This window comes from Alosa pseudoharengus, unplaced genomic scaffold (genome assembly GCF_046254945.1).
Source record: "Alosa pseudoharengus isolate Yale_2024_CS ecotype anadromous, Long Island Sound unplaced genomic scaffold, YU_APseudo_1.1 YU_APseudo_1.1_scf_20, whole genome shotgun sequence".
Taxonomy (NCBI): Eukaryota; Metazoa; Chordata; class Actinopteri; order Clupeiformes; family Clupeidae; genus Alosa; species Alosa pseudoharengus.
In genome coordinates this window covers 7,041,043-7,065,637 of record NW_027468664.1, presented here as the reverse complement: position 1 = coordinate 7,065,637, position 24,595 = coordinate 7,041,043, and the positions used below count along the sequence as shown (strand labels likewise).

General features: G+C 41.5%; 3 protein-coding genes across 3 annotated transcripts in view; all 3 read right to left on the bottom strand.

Moving 5' to 3' along the window:
- gpm6ba (glycoprotein M6Ba) overlaps positions 1-2,925 on the bottom strand; it is a 34,931-nt gene extending 32,006 nt beyond the window's left edge. The window contains exon 1 of the mRNA XM_076296386.1: positions 2,704-2,925. Coding sequence (XP_076152501.1) covers positions 2,704-2,707 — 4 coding nt within the window. The 5' untranslated portion in view covers positions 2,708-2,925. The remainder of the gene's footprint in view (positions 1-2,703) is intronic.
- Positions 2,926-5,901: 2,976 nt separating this feature from the next.
- Positions 5,902-9,216, bottom strand: gemin8 (gem (nuclear organelle) associated protein 8). The gene is made up of 4 exons (XM_076296384.1): positions 9,084-9,216; positions 8,614-8,657; positions 7,895-8,252; positions 5,902-6,292 (listed from the first exon to the last, which is right to left on the bottom strand). Exons 2-4 carry the CDS (start codon positions 8,614-8,616, stop codon positions 6,030-6,032), a joined length of 624 nt encoding a protein of 207 aa, XP_076152499.1. The 5' UTR covers positions 8,617-8,657; positions 9,084-9,216; the 3' UTR covers positions 5,902-6,029.
- A 1,671-nt stretch (positions 9,217-10,887) lies between these two features.
- On the bottom strand, positions 10,888-21,704 carry LOC143135983 (ribose-phosphate pyrophosphokinase 2). Its single transcript, XM_076296383.1, has 7 exons — positions 21,438-21,704; positions 18,704-18,887; positions 15,336-15,434; positions 14,571-14,695; positions 13,923-14,096; positions 12,577-12,736; positions 10,888-12,292 (listed from the first exon to the last, which is right to left on the bottom strand). The coding sequence occupies exons 1-7, from the start codon at positions 21,557-21,559 to the stop codon at positions 12,200-12,202; spliced, it is 957 nt and encodes a 318-aa protein (XP_076152498.1). The 5' UTR covers positions 21,560-21,704; the 3' UTR covers positions 10,888-12,199.
- Positions 21,705-24,595: the final 2,891 nt, after the last annotated feature.

Genomic DNA, 24,595 nt, shown 5'->3' with positions numbered 1-24,595 from the left:
TTAGAGAACATCTTCTCTCATAGCACTACTTACAACAAGTCTTGCTGATCCTAGCACTTACCACCTGTCTTGAACTGACACTCAACTGTTGAAAAACAGCACTCACTGATGCACTTATTCTTACTGTTCTCTACCATTTTTAAATTGTCCTAAAATTGTTGAGAGAATTGCTTTAAAACTTAAACTGTTTACCATGTTGTTAGTCGCTTTGGTTAAAAATGTGCCAGCCAAATGTAATGTAATGTAATGTAATGTAATGTAATGCAATGTAATGCAATGTAATGTAGCATAGAAACTTTGGCCTTGGGAGGATTCAGGAATGCTAGTCCAAATTGGCAGCTAAGCTACCTGTGCCAAAGCGGATAGGAGCTGCTGGGGAGCCAACAGCTCCTAATATCCTACACTTGCACAAGGAGAGAGCCCCCTACTCAGGAGCTGCACAGAGGGCCTTGGTTGGATGACCAGGGGAAGGATAAGGAAGTGAGAGTTGTTTGCCCAGTACCTCCCCTGCTAATCCAATTTGGACCTGGTCCTAAATCAGCTGAACGGCTCTCGAGGTTGTTGCGCAATGGGCCTGCATCGGACGCACGGTAAGTTTGTTCGCGTGACGTCACCTACCGCATTGCTAAGAGTGTTACAGCTGGGAGTGACAACACAGTATCATTTCTCTCTCATGACTGAGCAGATTCCAACAACAAAACCACCCACTGACTTCACACAGTTAAAAAACAGAATATCATTCTCTTCCTCTTAAACTTAAAAACAGAGTATCATTCTCTTCCTCTTAAACTTAAATGTCAGGGTCAACTGCTCTTTCTCAGGGGGTAGGTAAATAATTTATGGATGGTGGCTTGTCTGTAATTGTGAGGTCACCTATAGAAGCAAAGCTCCATGAGAAGGCTATCTTGGGGAGTTGATATGGCATTGCTTTTTATCTTTTTAGGCCATAAAGGATACAAGGATACAAGGATACAAGGAAGTTTATTGTCACATGCATATAGTTACTGGAAGTAAGAAATGCAGTGAAATTATGTCTGGTGTCAGCCTATTTGTGCATTTATGGGGGGGGGGGGGGGGGTAGAAGAGGGGTTTAGTAGATTAAGTGGCAAGGGCAAGAAAGGTGTGGGATTGGGGGGGCACCAACAAGGAGCACCCAAGAGCAACAGGGGCAAGGAAAAACTCCCTTACAAACACATAGAAAAACAGCCATTCCAATGAACCTGGTCAAAGCTTTTCTCAAGACACTATTGATCCTGTGATGTACCCAGAAACATTATAGAGTTTTAATTGTGATGATGGAGATTGACCACTAGTCTGTCTCCATCACACAACAAGGACAGCCCACAGAGCAGGTGAAAACGAAGGCCACCAACAAGGAGCACCCAAGAGCAACAGGGGCAAGGAAAAACTCCCTTACAAACACATAGAAAAACAGCCATTCCAATGAACCTGGTCAAAGCTTTTCTCAAGACACTATTGATCCTGTGATGTACCCAGAAACATTATAGAGTTTTAATTGTGATGATGGAGATTGACCACTAGTCTGTCTCCATCACACAACAAGGACAGCCCACAGAGCAGGTGAAAACGAAGGCCAGGCCTGGACACTGTGCAGTCCACTGTTAGCTGCCGTCTATCTAAATACACGTCTCCACTGCAGGGACTTATGGGCCCCTTTTGGAGGGGTGGCACCTTTGTGCACCTTTCCACTGCTGTAGCCGCCCCTGTACAACCTGAGGACCTCAAACATTTCATTCTCTCTCACACTCCTCGAGTAAACAGCAAGCCAGCATCAGCAGCATGTGAGTATACTGTGGGATTATGAACACTCACAGAGAGGGAGTGTGCTTTCAGTTACCAAATGTATTAATAATTACATTTAAGACAAAAAGTATTGTAAATAGTTCATCGCCGACCCTGACCTTAAACCTAAAGCCCTGAAAATAGAATTTATGCACTGGTGTCATACTGTCCACAGTGTGTGTGTGTGTGTGCGTGTGTGAAATCTGGGGGTAAATGGCCCAAAGTCTGGCAGGATACAGCACACTGAAGAAAAATGTGTGTGCAAGAGAATTGATCATTCCAAGGACACAGCTGGGACAAATGAACACTGGAATTCTTTCTCATACATCAGCTCAATTCACCAGCCCAGAGGCCAACTCGCACTGTCAGGGGCAGTCCCAGCTCAGCCAGGGCCATTTAACGAGAAAACAGCATGCGTGGGTGAAATTAAGAGCAAGAAACACGCAGCGCAAAACCCACATTCACAACAATAAAACATTAATCGCTATGAACAAGAGTGCAGCGCACATATTATGGCTTAAACATTCCTTAAAACTCCTGATCACTAAAATGCGCAAACAGGAGAGTAAAGCAGAGCATTTCTTTAAGGTTGGCTACATTGCCTCAGTGATGTCCAGGCAGGGACAATATTCTTACAGCGGACATTCTGTCTCTGCAGATTAAATGTTCTTGCACAACGGAGTGCAACAGGCAGTTATACAAACTATGCAACACTAATATTAATCCGGAACATTGTGTTGCTAAATTATTTATTAAACCGCCATAGTCTATGCAAACAGCCCTTTCATGTGCACCAAAGTTCTTTAAAACGTTAGTGTTGTAAGCAATAAGTTACTACAAAAACCTCACATACATCAGGCACAAAAACGACAGTGCAAAACATATTATTAGGCTACATACCCATTTCGTTGCCTTCGCGAGAGAAAACAAGGGACCGACCGGGAGTTTCTTGGAGTTCGGGTTAACTCGACCAAACAAAAGTTGAACTCCCTTTCTGCTCTCGCTGCCCCGTTCCCCTAGTCTACTGTGACGTCACCGATTGGGGGTCCCCTGGTTGTACCCTAACTCCTCTTTACCGTTTACGAGGACAAGCACAGTTTATGAAGGCTGTAACCTGCGCGTCTCTGGATAGGCTCTGGATCGCACCACTGGAATGATATCGATGTGGACAGCGCGCCTGTTACATTTGGCAGAGCGTCCCTTCACAGCCTTCACAAACGTGACGCGGAAAGCCTCATGGCCTCTGCGGCATAGATTCAGGGTTCAAAATTAGATCTGCTTATTGTGTTGTTTGATAAGTCCGCTCTCAGTGGGATTCAAGAGAGGGACAACATTTTCACCACATTTGGCATATTGGATAAAAGGTAAAGAGTTTTTGGTTGGTTTTCCCAGACTACTTATCGAGACACGAATAGCCTGTGTCAGTGTTTACTGAAGAGGAGACTTTCCAAGAACTCTCAAGGGTTTTGGGGGATTGGGTAGCCTATGTCACTGGAATCGGCATGAGAAAGGGTGTGAATGAATTGCCGGATATTCCAAAACCCTGTGCCATAGCAACTAGAACCCCAGCGGTCTGGGAACCCTATTCAACTTTGAACATTTGAAGGAAGGCCAAGCAGCCAACCCAAGTGGCACACACACACACACACACACTCTCTCTCTCTTCTCTGAGCAGTGTGTGTAGAATAACAAGTAGGCCTAAACTCTGTAATTGGTGCAGGACTGCTTGACATTCAGAAAGGGCCTACGCATTATTTTGCCAGAAGTTGGAAAAGGGGGCCCGGGGTAACCATGGCACCATGTGTAAAGCTGGGTTTGTGTTGAATACATGTAAAATTATCAGACTGACACAGTGAAGCATATCATTATGTGAACAATGGCATTGGAAACTGTCAGCACCAATATAATAAAACATGCTGTTTACACAATGGCTCTCTTATCCATTCAAATCCAAAACCATCCTAAATGTATCTATCTATCTAATGTGTCCAGGGCTCTTGAGGTCACCAAGCTTGCCCTGGCCTAAACCTTGAGTCAGTTCTTCTTAGATGAATTCTTTGCTCCTCATTCCTCTACATTTCCATGGTGAGTGATGGCACTTGACTCCCGTCCATTTGATTCATTTAGCTACTCCGTTGAGAGGGCTTAGCGTGTGCAGACCAAAACCTGAAATTACTCCGTGTGCTTTGCAGTGTAGGTCTACACAACTGAAAGTTACTTTTTTAAAGCATTTCATTAGCTGATACTATCCATCCACATTCTCAAATATCCATCCACAAAAGTGTTCACATTAACCATTCACAAGTGTTTGGCCAATTTTACAAATCACAGAAGTCTTCCCCTAAAATGTTAATCCATCACACCATTACTTATAGAGGATATCTTATCTAAAATAAATCAAATTTACATGCGAACAATAATTCCCTTTCAATTTTATTTTACATTTTTATGGGTTGTAGCAATCAAACACTACAGTCCAAGGTCTAAATTCAGATAAAGACAATATAGGCCACTACCCACCTGTGGAGAGAAGTGATGTGATCTGACATGACTGTGGAGCTGTACGGGTTGAATAATAATACTGTGGATATATGTGGATACAATACCATAAGCAAGCTGAAATACTTTTCTAAGGGAATCGAAAAGCACAAGCAGCACTAATGGAATGTGACTTTTGGCTATCCTGTCTTAAGCAGGGCCATCAATCCATTCTTCTGTCTGTCAGTTCAGACAGGCCCATCAGTTCTCAAAGCAAGAATAACTTTTATTTCAGAGAAATGCTTCCAGAATTTCAAGCATTTCATACAAAAACACTCTGTACAATAAAAGGAAGTCAGGAAAACAGTTCTACCAGTGCCCAGAGGACTCAAGTGCCTTAAATTCAAAAAAGGAACAGACAAAACGCATTAGTGAGTATATGCGTGTGTGTGTGTGTGTGTGTGCGCATGAGTATGTGTGTGTGTGTGTGTGGGCAGTGACCTAGTTTGGCGAAGATGATGAAGGGGAGGAGAGTGCCACGGCAACCATGCTCTGCTTCAGCACCACTCAAGAGCTTCACAAAAAAAGTCCCTAAAAACACACACTCTGGCTTCAGGAACCAGCATATCGCCATCTTATTTTGGGCTGTAATGAATTTCCCCTGAAAGCACCCTCTTAAGACTGACATCTCAGACTGAGCAAACAGGTTCGCTTTCACAAAGGTATGTGCTGGACATTTAATCCCAACCCATCCCGACCACCGTGGACATGGCTACCCTTTCAAGGCTACTTTGCATGTGGGTGCGGACTTGAGGACAAAAAAAATAAAAGGACGCCCCCACACACATATGCACACACAGCCTGGTCCGTATGCTTGGATGCTGCCTCGAGCATGAAGTCATCCACACATGGCTGAGCAAGATTAATGAAAATGCAATGTTTCCCCCTCCTTCACGACCACTTCCTCTACACCCTCAGTTCATTAACAGGCCATCGGAAACGGATCAGGTCACGTTAGTGGAGTTAGGCGAAGGAGATTTGGGGGAAAAGGGTCCGAAGATGGCGTCCACTCTGGTCTGAGGGGGTCTGAACAGATGGGACTCGAAAAAACCCTGATGTGTCTACAGGGTGCAAAGAAAATTCCCATGAGGATTACGGCACGTTCCTATGGCAACAGAGAGACTGATATTCTGTGATCAGAGAAAGTAGCTATTCGGAGAACGAAGACTGTACTACTTAAAACTACTAATAAAAATACACACACTTGGTTTGGCTCAAAGGATTTGAAGATATAGATTGAAGTGCACCGGCACTGATGTTTGTGTACAATCTTAGCAAGACATCATCTAAATTATAAACATGGTTTAACAAGCACATCTGATGAGACTGCTAACAAATACAGAGGGAACTTGTGCTCCATCTGAGAGGGATATCTCACCCTGAGGAGGAACGGCAGCGACCCTACAGAGCCCCCTGTTGGTGATTGTGTCCTGTGAGTTTCTGTTCAAGGCACAGAAAAAGCTGAGCGCTGAGAGCAGTAGTATAATTTAACACACAGATACTAGAATCTCACCAAGATAACATAGAACAGAATTACACCTTGTTTAACCATATCATCACCATATTTTAGTAGCTGGTGCCAGCGATCACCTTTATTTTGTCACCCAAAGACATGAAAAACAAACAAGGTCAATACACATATAAAAAATATCAGTTCAGTGAGTCTGGGCTTGACTAGAACAGAGGCCTCACAGTTTCAGCGGAATCACGGGCCAGTATTTAGGCTGCAGGCGGTCGCAGTTGCGATCAAAGTTGAGCTGCATGGCCGTCTCCATGGCCTGGATGCGTGCTGCGTTCTCCCCGTACAGCCTCTTCATCTCCGCACTCCTCCTCTCCCCTGGGCGCTCCAGGGGGGCCGAGACGGAGCGGCGATCTGTTGCCGATCTACGCAGGTCTTGATCGGCAAAAACGTAGGCCTCGTGCCGAACCGCCTCCTCTTCCTGCTGTCGCTCTACGGGGGGTGTGCAGAAGATAGGAGAAGAGAGGAAAGGAGAAGAGAAGAGAGGAAAGGAGAGGGGGGAAGAGGAAAGGAGAGGGGGAAGAGAAGAGAGGAAAGGAGAGGGGAAGAGAGGAAAGGAGAGGGGGAAGAGAAGAGAGGAAAGGAGAGGAGAAGAGAGGAAAGGAGAGGAGAAGAGAGGAAAGGAGAGGAGAAGAGAAGAGAGGAAAGGAGAGGAGAAGAGAGGAAAGGAGAGGAGAGGAAACAACAAAAGGCATTAAGACAAGAGAGACAGAAATAAAGATTGTGAGTTAAAGGAGAAGGGACAAAAAGGAAACAACCATTTAGAGTTAAATGTCATTATGGTCGGATATTTTTCACACTTGGGCAGAGCCCAAACACTACACTTAAAATTTTATTTCACACTGTTTGTAAGTGAATAGCAGTTTCCCACAAAATTGGTGTCATCAGGAAACAATGACAAAAGCTAATAGTGTAGCGAGTTCAAATCAGTTCACAGTTTTACACATCAAGCCAAAAAAGAGAAGACCCTTTGGACAAGAGCGGCACAGTTTACCATCAATTATTATCAATCACAATAACAAAGGTCAACAAATGTCATCTGACAAAAAGCCCTCTTTGTTAAGTTGAACCATCGCTATTGTTGGCTTTGGGTCATCAGAGTGCACTGGTTCTGGGCCATACTGGAGCGCAGCATGTGCTGGGTCACTAGGTTCCCTGGGACATGATGTCCGGTACTGTGTGTCAGACAGGGCATTTAATGGGCAGAGTAATGAGGCTGGCACAACTCAGGCTGCTGCTCTTGAGCTTGGCAAGTTGGAGGGAGCAGCATAAAAGAGCTAGTTTGTGCAAGGGTAGCCTAGCTTAACAAAGACTCCTCCCTCTCAAAATGTAAGGGATTAATATGCTGAGTGGGGAATACCAGATACTGGTTTAATAAGGATAAAAAATGTTAGTAATGGAGTATTATAAAACATATACGCATTGATATAAGCATTGAAAATCAATGCTTCTCACATTTGGCCTTGGGAAGATGACATTTGAACTGATTGGGGGGGGGGGGGGGTGAATAAAACTGAGCATGCTTTGAGAATTGGTCTAATTCAAGACTCTTTTCCTCAGTGGTTCCATTTGGTGGAATGAGGGCCCAGTGCTCTCCATTCCTGTGGTAGTTTTGGGTCATTTAAGAGGGGTCTAAAGACATTCCTGTTCAACATACACTTAGTTCTTTAACCGCTTCTTAAGCGTTATGGTTTGTATAATATTGTTTTATTTCCATTAGGCTGTTGATTAATTTGACATTATTGTTTATTATTGATATTCTCCTTAATGTAGTCATACCATGTCATTGTTTTTATATTGTTATTGTTTATTGTTGCTTTTTTCCCTCATTTTCATTGCTTATTGTATTAGGCTATTGATTGAATTGAAATTGTTGTTTATTATTGCTATTCTCCTTATTATAGTTTGACCAACATTCTAATCTGTTCCCTGTTAAATTTTAAATATTATGTTGTTTTTGTATTTGTGTGTCGCTTTGGACAAAGGCGTCTGTCAAATCCTATAACCATAACCCAACTCAACACAAATACTTACTCAGCTCTTCCCTATGGCGTTCAGTATGAGCAAAGTACTCGCGGAGCTCCTCGGAGATGTCCATATTGGTGACATCACACTCAATCTCACTCTCTGAGTTCTCTGAAGAGTCCTCTTCCTTCTCACTGCCAGACCGATCCCTCTCCTCGTACCTTGAGTGTACCCTCATGTGCCGGCCTGAGTGGGTGGGAATATTTCTATTGCGGGTAGGAAGAGCCATAGGACCATAAGCAGCTTCCATAGCTTTCCTATATGCTCGCCGGTGTTTCTGGTACCAGTTCATTGCATGGTCATAGTGCTGCCAATAGCGTGCATACAGGGGATGATCATACCAGCTGCCTGGGTATCCAGAGCTGGCCTAAAGTGGACAATACCACAATCATAAGCAGACATCAGTCACAAAAATAGTTAACACCAAATTATCAACAGACATCAACCACATATATCTGTGGATCATTTTTCTATCATGTGTGCTAATATTATGAGATGTTCCAGCATTATACTGCTGCAAAGGTATAGATTCTAATATGGAATTGATGTTAAACAAAGGTTTCATCCTATTTTTTACAGTCTATGGTTTCATCTCAGGACAGCAGGTTACCAAAGAAGTACCACATGTTCAGATTGTATCATTATCATCTAGCAATGTTTAAAGTGAATGCACAAAGTGTTGTGCTGACAACCTCTCGTTAGAGCTGTTAAATCATAAGAAAACGTACCATTTTGGGAATACCTATCAAAGTTAAGATCCAACTGTAAAGTCCTGGTGAAGAGATAACATGTTAATTGGTTAATAACAGGACACAATAAAATCCTACAATGTTACACAGGACAATGTTCGGATGCAACATTGTATTGTAAGTTTGACACACTTGTTACAGAAGGCGAACTTTCCGAGTGTGCCTAGTTAACCCTTAAAGGAGTACCGTCACACCGGTGTGACGGGAATGTTGGGAAATTAACATTCTAAAGAATATCTGGGTTCATTGAATTCAACATAGAATTTTAGAACCTTCAATTGTTGCGGAACTTAGAATGTTCAAAAACCTACACTTTTAAGGGTTAAGCAGCCAGCTAGGGCTTTCATTATCGTGCTAACGTTAGCTAGGTAGCTAGCATGTTAGCTATCAGACAAATTATTCCAGCCGAGGCAAGAGTATCAGAGCTTAAAAAGATATACTCTTGGTACCTGCGTATTCAGTACTACTTAGTCATCACCCATTCATCTCCAGGTTCAACAAAACAGACTGCAGGAAAACAAACTGCCAGAAACGAGGTGCAGACCATCACAAGAAGCCACCATAGAGGAAGGATTTCAAGCAAGGTTCATTTCTCTTTGGTCAGGAATGAGTGACCTCTGGTGGTGTTTTCGAAGCATGGCAGCGTCTGACGAAGACATGTATGAGGTTAACATAAATGGGCATACATCTTGATTTTATGCCTTTCATTTTGGCGTAAAATGACCACACTCATTTTTACCAGACATTTGGTGTCAGCTAACCATAACACCACGACCACTTTATTTATACTACTTCATATTAATATTATACAGAATATTTACCTAATCAGTTCTGTTGGATTGTTTCACTCACTTCAAAAAATGGTGTGTATAAGAACTTGATAGCCATGACAAGTGATGTAGTGTTTTATTAAAGAAACAATATCTAAAAAGTTAATCTGCAAATTAACTACCCTCATTAGATGAAACACTGTTCAGCTTCATGCTTTCTCCATTTTGTTGCTTGCTGTTAAACATAGTAACAGCAATAACTCTCCACTGGGGACCCATGCGTATTTGCGGAATTCATTTAAAACCACCCATATCTTGTAAGTCACCGACAGCACTTTATTTCATTGTCAGATAAAGAACACTAACCGCATAAAAATATGGCAACTGTATTTCTGCTAGTGATGGGCAAATGAAGCTTTGGTGAACCACTGAACTAGGGGCGCGTCTAGATTTCTAGGCTACCACTGAACCACAGCAGTGTGAACCTAGCGACACTAGCTGAAAAGCAAAAAGATGGCCGCCACACATACATTTTTCAACATAAAAGTCCTTAGCAAACCAATATTTTTGGTTACATATACTGGTTTGGGTAAGGACTTTTATGTTGAAAAATCTACATGTGGCAGCCATATTGGATTTTTTCATTAGTGTTGCTACCTTCACACTGCTATGGTAGTGGTTCACCAAAGCTTCATTTGCCCATCACTAATTTCTGCATGCTCTCCCCACAGCTGTTGAGCCCAATACACAAAAATAATCTTTACAAGAGGATAATGATCTAATGAACTGCCTGTTACAACAGCCTCTCTGTGACTCTCGCTGGACTTCAGTTGGTGTCCGAGTGTTCAATACTAGTGGACAAGAGTCTAAAAAGACTCAAACATTTGGAATGGTCATTACAGATTGACAGAGATAAAGCAATACAACCCCTGTATTAGGGTCAGGGGGTAGAGGTCATTTTAAAGAGGTGAACTCTATATACTGGTCCAAAAGGTGTCAAGGTGTGTGTGTGTGTGTGGTGCCATTCCCCAAGGGAAAAAAGTTCACTGCTGCAGTGTAAACTAAAGGAAAAGCTTCAGGGTTAACTGCTCAAGAGGCCATTTTACTTTGAGCAACTAGTAGCCGGTTTCCTGTAAATTAATTAAGTCTAGTCCTAGACTACAACCTTTTTGTCAATGGAAAAACTTAAATATTCAACTGAAGTTCTCTTCCTGTCCAGCACTAGGGCTTGATCAGAGACCAACCCTAGGAGTGTAAATATGGATGATCCAATTAGACCTCCACAAAAGAGCTCAAAGTGAGATTTGGGGTTTTCAGGATCGATTCAAGGGCAAAGCGAACATGCAATCATAATAGAGCGGATTTAGTAAGCCTAGTATGTGTCATTTTGGTTTGAGGTTTTTGCTAGTCAACACTTGACTATTCATAACAGTCAAAGGTCTTGTGCACTTCCTTTGAAAGACAGTGATACCCAGCCTTCCCCTAGAATTGTACATCTGGGGTTTTTAATAAAGGTCAAGATGAACGTCCATGGTATACTACTGATCAGCATAATTTCTGTCGCATTACATATTCAACGGTGGTACAAGGGTACACCCTCAGGACAAAAAGGCATAGTTGGCTAAATCCCAATGAATGAGCAGTAAGGCTAGATAGAGTCATGTGCAGCACAGCAGGATGGGGGAAGACAAGGACGACTGGGCATCAGAGTCAACAAAGGTGCCTTTACATGGAGCCAGAAACAGGCTGGGGGGTGGGGGTGGGGTTACTATACATTTGTGTTAAGGTGCAACAATGAAATGATCACATGGGGCGATTTCAAAGAACGAGGTCAGGTATGTTACCAGTGTCAGTATGTGCATGGGAATGAGTTACAGGTCAACTGATTTTTAAGCCGGACACATTTCTCATCTATTGACAAGGGTGCCCAAAACAAACAATACATACTGTATGGCAGGAATAAAAAAAAATAAAAAACATGGGTATTTAAACTCTATGTCAATCAGTACATTACAGAATTACATCAGGAAATCAAGACTATGGCTACAATGGATCATAGCACAAAAGGAGTTAATGTGTTAACACTGTTCTGATTGCTACAACCAGCTATAACATCATAATTGAAGAGTGAGTTTGAAACCAATGACCTTACATAAGCCACTACCATAAGACACTGGAAGTGTGGATGGAAAAGTCAACTACTGGCTTAAAGCATGGGACACATGGCCTTTCCCAGTGTCTGAGGGAATTTATTCCAGATCGTGAAGAGGTCCACAGATTAACTGGAATACCTCACTAGTGTACCCATTAAGACTTACAAGAAAGGAACAAGAGGTGCAACACAGGGGACCATCACAGTCAACATCACATCATCAGGAGGCGCAGTTAATAAACTACAACTGTGCCGACAACGGATGACAAGAGCTTCATTTGTGTTTTTTAAAAAACGCAAATGAGGCAAAAGAAACAAAACAAAAAGAAATGGTTAGGCAACAAGATCTTTGGTAAAGGCAACTACAAGATCTCTGGGCCAGTGAAAATAAAACATAATGTATACATAAATTAAACAAAAAAGAAAAACACAGATTGTCCAGGTGGTGCTCTGCATTGTGGGGGGAATGACAAAAGGAATGTAGAAATGACTTGCAACCACTTGCTGGTGGCCTCACAAGGGCATGGTTGTGTGTGTGTGTGTGTGTGCGTGTGTGTGAGGGTGTGTGTGTGTGGCAGGAGCAGAGCATTGACTGGCTGGCGGGGACGAGAGGTGCAAAAAGCCTTGCCCGGGAGTGAGCACTTCACAGGGGCACATGACTGAAGAGATAGGATACCGACTCCCCGTTGTGGGTCCGCCGGATGGCCTCAGCCAGGATCATGGAGATGTCGATGACCTGCAGTAGGATGGAGCAGACATCACACCCGTCCTATTAGTGCCTGGGTCACATGAATCTGCATGTATGCAACTAATTGAGTAATGACGGTCGTGAGTCTACAGGGCTAACCAGCACTAAGGGGTCTATTTCTCTGGGCTGACCTCTGTTTGATTCAAGTTTGTGTCAAGTTCAGGTCACTTTCACAATAAATATTGCTTGTCATACCAGTCTGAGTCTGTGTGTGTGTGTGTCAGATCTCAGCAGTATGCCATCATGCCTGTGTGTGTGTGTGTATTCAGTACCTGTATTTTCGGACATTGCTTCATCTTCTCTTCCTGGGGGATGGTGTTGGTGACCACTACAGCCTCAAAGGGAGCATTGTTGATGCGCGAGATGGCAGGACCAGAGAAGATTCCATGCGTGAGGATGGCATACACCTTTATTGCTCCAGCGGAGATCAACCTTTGCAACACACACATAATAAAAACACACGCTGAGTCCTAATAACAACAGTGAGTCATTCACTTACTATAGTTCACAATGAATATGTTTTGGGAATAGCAAGAACAGAAGAAAAATCACTGACATTGAGAGGTTAGTGAGATTTGAGAAACAGCCAGAGTTGCTCCTTTGGTGTGAAGGCCATGTACAACAAGCATAACCATATCTCTCAGAACTAGGGGTGGGCATTTTAGTGATACAATATCAATACAGCTAAAATACCAGTTCTTATTGTTACTCTTATTGATACTTCTCTACATAAAAATAAAAGCAGGACACTTGTAACTTCACATAAATACCGATAGTAGCACCGTTGGTCCAGAAGCTAACCGATATTTATGTACTGACCAGTCCCAAACCTTTAACACCTTAGCACTGGTCCCATCCCCGATACCCATCCCAAAACAACACACACTGACCACACTGTAGGTAATAACAATGTAGTGAGTGATCCCTACAGTGCCACATTTCCCATACCAAGACTGCCTTGGGAGGAAAAAATAAGCTCAGACTGTCCTTTCTGGGAAGTGACATTTATCACAAAGGGCTATCCATACACAGGACAATGCCAAAGCCACTCTTAGGGAGAATGTTTACAAAACCGTGCTATACCTGTCAGGACTAGCGAGCTGTGTAAACAGCCTGCAAAGGATCAGCTCACAGCTCCACTCCCCCTCTTAAATGACCTGCCTGTCCACTCCCCAGCTCTACTCCCCTTGTCCCTAAATGACCTGCTCTGGCGTGTGGAGATCTTCTACATGCTCACACTGGAACAAACGGACCAACAAATGGAGACTACCGGGATTTCCACAATTGGAAGTCAAAAGCTCAAACTTAGAGACATGGTGACCTTTAAACCTTTAGGAAACCTTTAGGAAAGCCACCTGTTCAACTTGAGCTCTAAGAATATAAATGGCCTGGAGAATATGGATACACCTAAATATGCTACCATAAACGGTAATCATTTCAACTGTATTAAAGTCTTATTTTGACAGATATAAAGACCTTTAAGAACATCATAGGTGACATTTTACAGCTGCTTGGTATCTATCCATAATTCTCGGTGTGAAAAGCCCCTGAATAGTGCACTCTCTGCAGTGGACGCATGGGTAATTGTGTTTGGCTTATAGTCGGGTATAGCGCTCACTTGTCGGCTGCATGGCAGATCGTTCCACAGGTGTCTGCCATGTCGTCCACCAAGATGGCCACACGGTCCTTCACATCTCCCACCAGCACCATGCGGTCCACCTCGTTTGCCTTTTTGCGCTCTTTGTGGATGAGTGCAAACTCAACATTCAACCGGTCGGCAATGGAGGTCACCCTTGAGATGGGAGAAAAGAGAATCAGTGACACCAAGGCAGGAGAGAGAAATAGTGCAATTCAAACCACATAGGCGGTAGAAAGAGGAGAAAAACACAGCCTCTCTAAAAAGGTGAAAGATTTGCTCATGTCACAAGCAGAACACTTGTGACGCAAATTAAGTCTCAAAAGTATGTCATTTGATACAATGAGTGCAGGAGAGGGATTTAACAATAGAGCCATTGAGGGGCTAAATCTGTATGCCTGCGACACATTTCAGCACATTTCACTCGAGCTCAAGGTGCCCTCTTATCTGTGGCCACTTTGCTACATTATTACCAGAGTATACAAAAGAGTTTCAACTGACTGTCTTCGACCTTGAGAAAATAACAGCCTTGTGTGAACCGTGAACTACGTTTTTGTGAAATCCATTCAATGTTATTGAAAAGGGATCCGGTCCAGACAAACGTCTACAGACGTGCTTCTAGAGACCTACCTCTTTGCTCCCCCTGCGTCAGGTGACACAATGATACAGTTCTTCCATTCCGGAATATTCTCACGGATCCACTGGAGCACTGCAGGTTCAGCATAGAGGTTGTCCACCGCAATATCAAAGAAACCCTAAGAAGAGACAAGAAACTTTACAAAGGGTTTTATTTCAAGATTTAGCAACAGGTTCTACTGTACATTCTGATTTAGTTAAGTAAAATTCTGCAGTTAAAACTATTTGGAGGTATCAATACCATAACGACCCAAAACCCAGTAACTTATGCACAGGTCAATCTTATTCAGAACACAGTGAATTTGTCTCAAGACACTGCAACACTTGGTTTTAAAATGTGTGTTGGCCTATCAGATCACAAGAGGACAGCACTAAATATAAGTGTAAATGACCATCAAGGCACGTTTTTAATCCAAATCACTCAAATAATTTTCCTTGATGGCTTGGGACACATTTCACCACATGTCTTTTGTAGTGTAAATGTTAATGCCTACTGACAAGGACACTTCTGGTGAAAGTGACGAAGGCAGTGACAAATCTGAACATAAGTGGGCAGCAATGTCCCAGCTGTAAAGCTCGGAGACTTGTGATAAGACAGGTAAATAGCATTGTGTGTCTGTCTCAGATGTACACTTTGTCATTTAATCACCCAGGAAGCATTTTAAAACCAAATGCAAACAGAGTCTGGGTGCTTAACGTGTCATCATAGAGGTTACATGAAAGCACCACCTTCTGACCATTCAGCATCCAAACACTGACCTGTATCTGTGAGGCGTGAAGGTCCATGGTGATAATGTGATCCGCTCCTGCCACCGACAGCATGTTGGCCACCAGCTTAGCCGAGATAGGAGCCCGACTCTAAGAAAGGACACAATAGATGGGGGGGTTATTTTTTAGAAATAATGCATTAGATCATTATTGCCTTCATAACATAATGCCGACAACACATTGTTATATAAAAAAACAGTTATAATAGTTTACCCTGTGAGGTAATAAAAGAGCAATCAATCATTTAGGATCCTTTCTTGAATGCCTAGGATTCCGAATCTGCCATTCAATATTTCACATAAGGATATGCACAGTCAGGCATGCAAACTGGTCAGGGGTGAAAAAGGTGAGAAGGGCGCGCGAAGAGGGGAGATGGCCGTTTGCCGTTTCATAGCGAAACAAGCGCAAATTACATTGTTGCCAATAGTGCATAGCTTCCACGGAGTATGAAATGGCCCAAAACCAGAGATTTACAAAGAAAACAAACTATAAAATTGTTGTGGCCAAAAAAATCATATGTATGATAAAAATAAAAGTGCCTTCTTCTCCTATTTCTCCTTAAGTGTAAAGGGCCCACTTGCACGGTTTGGCAGCATGCTTCAGCATGGCCTTCCTCTCCGCCTAAGCAATCTACATGAGTTACCTTTTTTTCTCTGTGCCTGAAGTTCAGACATTTCTGAAGATTTCATAGGCCTATTGGACATGAAGACATAGTAGACATACAGTAGTATTACAATAAGGATGATGCGTTTAAATATTTGAATACCAAACCAGGTAATAAAAAAACTTGCTTGAGACACACACTATTTCAGACTAACATTATTATATAAAATAGGGTAGACTAGATTAATTTGTAAAATCAATTTGGAATGTTTTAACTTCCTATGGAATGGGCATTTTTGGTCTTATTTCCCCCGGAATTGCACTATGCCTACTTCAGAGGACACTGTTCCCACCTCTTTTGGCCTACCATCAAATGCTTGACCTCTTTAGAAAGCTCAGACCCTGTAGTTTCTTAGGAAAGAATAGCTGTGTGAAGTACTGGCACAGAGTTACAGAGGCTAGAATATTGCTTTTTCTGTCTGCCGGATAACAAGCATCTCTTGGTGCTCATCTCTCTAGGTCACTTTATGACTTAGAAACACATCTGAGCCCTAGCACCAGATCTTGTGAAGCTGTGTGCAAATTATCAATATAGACCATTTAGACCATAATTTGCCAAGGTATGCTCATGCGTTTTGTAAAATGCCCTATGGAAACTCCCCATAGGACTTTTGGTAACCCAAAATGCATATTGACAATAATAGCCTTACTGTGTGGTTTCTTGTAGACTATTTGGATTGTATTTCAGAGGTTCTTATATAGAATGACTACACAAAATATGGAATAATTACACAAAAGTCTATTTTTGCATTTTCTTTGTTGGTTCAATGGGTGTGGGGGTGATGGCCTATACATCTGCACAACTAATATTGGATAAAACAATGGATAAAAATATGGATTCCTGTGAATATTTCAATACCCAATTTCCTGCATCTATCTTATTGCTAAGGATACACACTGCAGCTAGAAGGTAGGGAAGCACCAAAGGCGGAGGAGGGGGAGGAGGGCATTTTTGATACAATTTAATTGAGACATAGTAAGATTAATCTGACAATGTAAAGCACTATAGAGATTGTACATTAAAAAGGTTGTCATGTATGGATTTCCAAGTGTCCAAGCTTTCAAATAGTGTATAATATTACTTTGCTACACAGCAATATGGTGCACACAGTTGAATAATGTTGGGGGAGGTGGGAGAGGGGGTAGGTGTGTCGTGGAGGGCACACTGTTTCAAAACAGGTGTTTGTACAATATAAAAATCAGCTCACATTGTTGCCCCCCCCCCCCAAAAAAAAAAAAAAAAAATTCTCTCATCGGATCTGCACAAACCACGGAAGTCACTCATTCTGGAATGAAAACAGCGAATTTTGCCAAAAGGTGAGGAGTTTGCATGCCTGCACAGTATATCCATGGGGTTTTTATTTCCTACCTTTATTTTCATATAGGTAGAAATATACACCCTGTTGAAATGCAGAATACATGTGGACACATATAAGTGCATCACTGTTGAACACACACAAACTTGTAGAACATATACCGGTGCTCTGAGAAACTGTTTAACTCGTGAAACCTTATTTACTGTAAACCTTGACCTGTGCCTGATGATGAAATACCTCGGTTAGCCAACAGAGCTCCAAAGAGAATACCAAGGTTCTACCACAAGGCTTGTCCTCATATCATCTCTGGTGACCTCAAAAAACCCTGCTTACAGAAGTGCTTTAAAAACAACAAAACATCACGACTCACAGCGTTTATGTAAGCCACCATTTATATAATTAAATAAACAGGCATGAATGTTGTCTGCAGTCAAATGATTTCAGCGCAGCAGTGATGTGGGTCTCTAAAACCGTGCTCTGCACATTTTGTGATTATTTGAGTGTTTGAGTATCTCTATCCGTCCATTTATTGGGAAATCTGCACTCCTAACTGCGTTCGTGGGTTGAGTCCACTGTTCAACGTCTGCTACAGAGACTCAGCATGTAGAAGGGACCTTTTGAAACCTGATAAACCAGCATGTTATCCTGCATCTCCCAACTTGCCGTACACAGACTGACGAGATAGACAATTGAGATCAATGGGACGTGGGAGACTGTTTATTCTCCCCCCACAGATCACTGTGCTTAAGATTGATTTCATCTCCTTGCAAAACAAACACTGCTTTGTGCTTTGAGGAGGCCTTATAAAACTCACAGTTGCTCTACACACTACTGTTCTCCAACTAGCCTCGGAACTGAAACACACTTTAAAAAGGTATAAATCCTACACTGCTTCATACACTGCTAAATTGTCTATCACAACAAACATAAGCCAGTCAGCTGCGGTAAGCTACAATCAGCATTGTTTGTATACCTCTGCTGTCTCAATGATAGCAACATCTCATTTCAGAGTTTATTTCAGAGTTTGTCATTCATTTGACATTCAACATCGTCCTTTGAAGTTTTTAGCAAAGACATGCATTCCTTTAGGGCTACTGAACATTCTCTAACCATCGTGATTTCGATTGGGGTGGTTTTCAGCACAAAAACTCATTGTAATCTTTTCATGGAGAGCACTGCTCTATGGTGCTTTCTGCCCCGTAGTTGCGCGCGCAAGTTTTCGTGACGTTGCATAGAAATCCCATGTATAGATTATGCTTTCACACTAAAGCACCAATGCATTCTACATGTCAGCACGGATGAGGTCACTAACGGTTTGACAATGGTAAGTGCGTTGTGATTTCAAGGTGTTTGTTTGATGCATGAATGCGGTAGGCATACCTTGTCTTTCTTGTCCTGTCGAGCGTATGGGAAGCAGGGGATGACCGCAGTGACGCGTGACGAGGAGGCGATCTTGCACGCGTTGATCATGATGAGAAGTTCCATGAGGTTGTCGTTGATCTCCCCACAACCACTCTGCACGATGTACACATCCTCTCCACGGACGCTCTCGCCAATCTCCACACTGTCCAAAACAATGAGTTGCACCAGAAAAGCACTTTACTGATTCTGAATCAGTCCATCTTTGCATATTCCACGTGATGCTATATTCAGTTTCAACTCAACTCAGTTCCAATTTTAAAATAGGAATACAGAGGGCGGCTGAGTGTTCCAAACCCATTCCCTGGCCTTTGACATATTAGATAAATAGATATACTTTATTGATCCCTAGGGGAAATTCATGATATTGGCTTACATCTGCCCTGCAAATAAGTAGTAAATCAGAAATGTGTACTCCTTTGGTCAATTAGCATGTCTAAGTGAGCATATTTAGGCAAGTAGCTGGCAAACTGCAAATATTACTGTATGTATGGGTATTAACATAAGAAATGTACAGTAAGGGCTCCCATTCCCTCATGGGAGTAAGCTTATGTAAATTGAGTCTCAGCTCAGACTCAAATTTTAGTCTCAGGTCATTCAAATAAAATGAACCACATGAAGGCATCTGAATATTTCATTTGATTTAATGGATTTTTTTTTTAAATGAATTGTTTAAAAAAATTAAATTGTGTTTAATTAATTTGTTATGTCCAGATGTTAAACTAAAGATTAGGAAGCTACAAAACATAGAGTTGATATCATCCTGAGAAAGCTAATTAAAGAATTAACAACAAAACAGAAACTGTGAGAACAGACGACAATCTCTGGTTCAAGCAAATGCAGGGGGGGGGGGGGGGGACACCTAAAAGAATCTCTGGTCTCGAGGGAAAAAGTAACGCTAACGTGAAACATTCCTCTCAGCAGATATTCCCCTCGTCATCTGGTAGTCATCAAGCTCATGTGACCTCTGGACAAGCCTCTAGACAATTCTGAGGGGCCCATGGCGCAAATGAATTAGGAGCATCTGGCAAGCCGCACAGCCCATGTGAGGGACAGGCACGAGATGCACGAGACCTGGAGAGCCGTCCGCCGCACGCACAATATCTGATCTGAGATCAGCTCTGGCACCGAGGTCACAATGCATAAAATGCACACAGAGCAGAAACTTCTGGTCCATAGCCATGGAGTTTGAGTGTATGGACAGGGGTTTACTTTTGGCAAGAGGGAGAAGGGAAAGTGGCTTTGCAACTGAATTGAGATCACTGCAGTTAAGATTTGTATTTAGTAGCTGCAGACTACTGCAAGTCTGCCTGACTGGACCATCGTGCCTTCATACCCTTTGAGGGCTGGGACCATAGAAGGGGAACCAACAACTGTAAACAAATGCCTAGTCAAGGTCATTTCCCAACATGAACATACCTGCCTGCATAACAGCAGAACAACTAAAGAGAATATGGCTGAAGTGTCAAGTGTGTAGCCTACTCATAACCTTTAGAATCTCAGTTTGTCCCATTAAAAGGTTAGTGGCGATTGCGTCACATTTACTGACGTGAAAAAAATTCAAATGTAGGTCAGTCACCTTCTCCGTTAATAAATAGGCCTACGTACACAACTCAGTAGCATTTCAGATCATAGGACCTGTAGCACCGAATGCGTAATGTTAGGCCTGCGGTGCATTCATGTGCAATCATGTGACATCTATTATGAGCAAGTATTTTATAACTAATATTTTAGTTATTAATAGCACAAGTACTAACCTGAACACACGGGGAAAACACGACACAAGGGACAGGGAATTAAAACCACGTTAACGATTAAAATACTGTAAAACTACATTTCTGATGGAGTCATACCTGAAAGTTACATCGGTCAAAAACGCGAACAACGTTAAGTTATAGCCTGTAACATGACATGTCTATCATTTGCCAATTAAGGAGCAGCGAGTGAGCAACAATTACATAAATGAGAAAAAGTGCTCGTGCTGAGATTCCTCAGGTAAAAAGCCAAGCAAGATTGAAATCCAGCTGTTCTGGTAAAGGTAAGCGTCACACCAGTCTGACAGAAGCGGCTTAACGTTAATCATAGCATAACGTTACCCTCTGGAACATAATCAGGTTAACGTTACCTCAAAAACGTTATCGAGCTCAGTTTGATTGGTTAGTAGGTAACGTAAAGTGAAATAAAATGTACCTTAATCTCGCCCTAATATATAGAAACGTGTTAATTATGCTGGGTATAACGAATCAACAGCTATCATTACAAACATAAACAACTGATATTCTCCATCGATAGTTACGTTAGCTGGCTACACCATCTAGCCACAGAAGGATAATGCTGCTAGCGAACTTTGCTAGCTCCTTAATCATTCTCGTGAGCATCGCGTGTAAACACTGAAATGCGATGTGAACATCGAATGCAAATTGTATGATTATATAACGCTATATTATATGCCAGTTCAGTCACACACGCCAGTAAACTATCCAAAACAACTCGCATGCATGGGGTGCACATGTGTTGTAGGAGAAGAACCATACCCTATGCACGCTGCACACGTTAGACATGAGTACCGTAGGAACGAGTTTGGCCAGCATAGTGCGCATATGCTTGATGCAAGCAGACCAAGGGTTGAATAAAATTATAAAACATACTATCTAGATAGTTGTGGTTCGCAGTCTAGCACTGCGCAAAAACTCACCATGTTTCTTGGTTGCTGAATTTCTTTGTGGTTACTTTGCCCAGTTCCAAGCCAAGGCGGTCTGCCACTCGCTGTGACAGATCATGATGGGAGCTCCCGCTGAAAAGCACAATATTCGGCATCTCCAAAGTGCACAAAACTGTTTATGTGCTGGTGGAAAATGTGCTGATGGGGCTTGCAGACAGCAAAATGCTTCTCCGGTGAGTGGAGGTTGTTAAACTTATTGGCTAATGCTAGAGCTAAAGCATCCTAGCTGTGTCTGACAGACTACAAGTTAAAAGGAAGTGAGACAAATTCTGGTGCACGGAAAACAGAATTGGGCGGAAGTGCTTGTATCTCATTGGACAAACATTCTCTGGACAAACCTTTCTTTTACTGTGTGTGGGCCAAACACATTGTAGCACACTTGTGCCGTATTGAGTGTTGCTCAGCCTCAAGGCTATTAGATTACTTTGGGTTTAGATAATAACCCTGGATGAAATCGACCTTTATTTTACATGCTGTTCATTTGCAACAAATGGAATATTACCTCATCTGTTATACATAATTGTTTCTAAACTTATTTACTGTTTACCTCTGTAAAAATCTAAAAACAACAGATCAAAACATTTTTAGAAGGACGTGTTTTTGATGTTCACTTTAACTGCATAGGCTTACTTATCATAGCTGTCCAAAAGTAGATAGCTGACAACAAAGTAGCCTATATAGCTGGTATGAGATTTGAAATAGGCCTACGAAATAGTATTTTGTAATTTGTATTTTATTGGGTTGAAGAAAATTGCTGCGTATTTTATTGTCACCTTCCTAAAATAAAAATATTTTCCCCCTAAATCATTCAATATTTGGTAATCTTTTATGTGTTTTAAGAAAAATCTGAAAAACAAAACACTTATGCCATAAGTAGGCTACATAACATGTAGGTTGCTCACACACACCAAGGGCATAAATTTGCTCTCAGCTTTGGTAGGGACATAAACCGGTTGTGAAGTACACTTTATGAGGACATGTTTGAATAAATGAATGTTTGAATGAATACTTCACATCAAAAATAATATTAATGAGTTCACTAAAATATTGGTAGGGACAATTTTATCGCCCCAAAATATTAATGAGTGGACTTGACCCTGTGGTTCATATGCAATCCATGCCCTTGACATGCCCATGAGTTTGAAGTTATTAAAAAAAAAAAAAAAAAAAAAAAAAATACAAAAATAAAGTATTTTGATACATGGAGTGGCTACTGTATTTTATAGTTCATTTTGACACAATTAAGATACATTTTATTTTAAAAATACATTTTGCTGTATATTTGCCCATCCCTGGCTGTCCAATTGTATAAATGTTCCATTTGGAATAGTTGCATCATGCTCTCTGCCTGCAGTGTATAGCCTACCCCTAATCATAATGTCTACACTATGGCAAAATGGTTTTGACCAAGAAGTTTTATGTGTAATTAAAGAGTAGAATTTTCTTAAAAATAGACTTAAGTTTATTACTTATTATAAGAGTTTCTTAAGTCTAAAATGATCCCTTTTTGAAATCACTGTTACAGAATCAAGCATTGGCCTGGCTTCATTTAATTTCTCCCAAAGTTTGTAAAGATGCCTTTGTCCTCTCTAGTGGGTAACTGTGGAGATATTTTAAGATACCACTAAATACATCGGTCTCAACAAAATCATCACTGTTCAGGTCAGTAGCAGTGTCCAGCTACCCATCTTCAGAAGTGCAGTCCTTAACTTGATTTTGTAGCGCGTGTGGAGTCAGCTGAGTCTTTGGCCAGGCACAGTCTCAGAGGAGGCTTTGTGAGTGTGGCCATGTCATGTCTTCCTGCCTTACAAAACCGAGCAAGCACTGTCCTGAGTTGGGAATTCACTGTGTTTGTAAACACACCTGAGAGATGCCTTACCAGAGTCCAAGGTTCCCATGTGCATCTAGGCAGATTTTAGACATAACAGACAGATAACATGGCAACCAGATAACTTTTCTCAAAATGTTCCCAGGGTTTGTGTAGTGTCAGTCAACAGCCACATCTGTTGTACATTTCTTCATTTAACAAACTCTGGGAAAGTCTTTTGGGCAATTATATTCCGTATTAAACATACTTTTTATGAGGAGTTGTTTATAGGTGTTATAGGTGAAAAGGTGAACTAAATTAGAGAGATTTGGTGTATGATTGTAAACTAACAAAAAGTGTATTTCAAAGTTTAAGTCTTTAAATATTTTTATTGGAGTGCTGAGAAGATTGCCGTGGTAAAGTGCGAGACATTCAAATTATAATGTGGGCAATGTGATCTGTGAAATGTTTGCATAAACACAGCAATGTTTTTAATAAAGTGATGGGGACACATGACCAATATTTCTTAAAAGCAAAGATAAAACACAATAGTTAGAAAAGTATTAAATCATTAAACAATCAATAGACAATGACAAGTTATATTATGGAATTTCATAAATAATCTGTTGCATTAAATAATTTAGCTATTTTCATGTCATAGCATCTGTATGTCTGTTAAAAAGACTACATTACTGTAAAATTGCATTAAGAAGCACTAGTAAATATTGAGCTGTGGAACTTAAGCTCCTCAGTAAAGCCATTTGACCTAATTTCCTCGCAAGTTGCAAATATGTTACAGCATTTTGCTTAAGATATTAAGAATAGATTAGTACTATAATCTTCCCTTTTAGTCTTCTTAAATTTCTATAGCATTTATAGATTCATATATATGTCTATATACAATTTTTACATATAAAATAAATATGCACAGAATAAGAATGATTACAGCAGTTTACATTTATGTATTTCAAAGGGGTTATCACCCCTTGGGTCCACGTATGGCTTTGCAGGTACAGATAGTCCGGACTAAAGACAGATATAGCTCAGTCTGGCTACAAATGTGAACTCCAGACACCCTAAAAACAGTCTAGCCTAATGGCATGCATTCCAGTCAAAATGAAGACACATAATTGTCTAGTCAAGTTAAAAATGTATAATTCAGGCTGAAGCTGTGAAGTCTGCCGTGAAGTCAGCCCGGTTGGGTTGGAGACGTAGTACAGGTGTACAGGTGTGCAGTCCCCCTCATCTCATCATATTCGGTGGATTCTTCAAAGACAGTCCTGTCAGGATTATACACGGTCCAGTCTCGCAAAAAGGAGGTTTT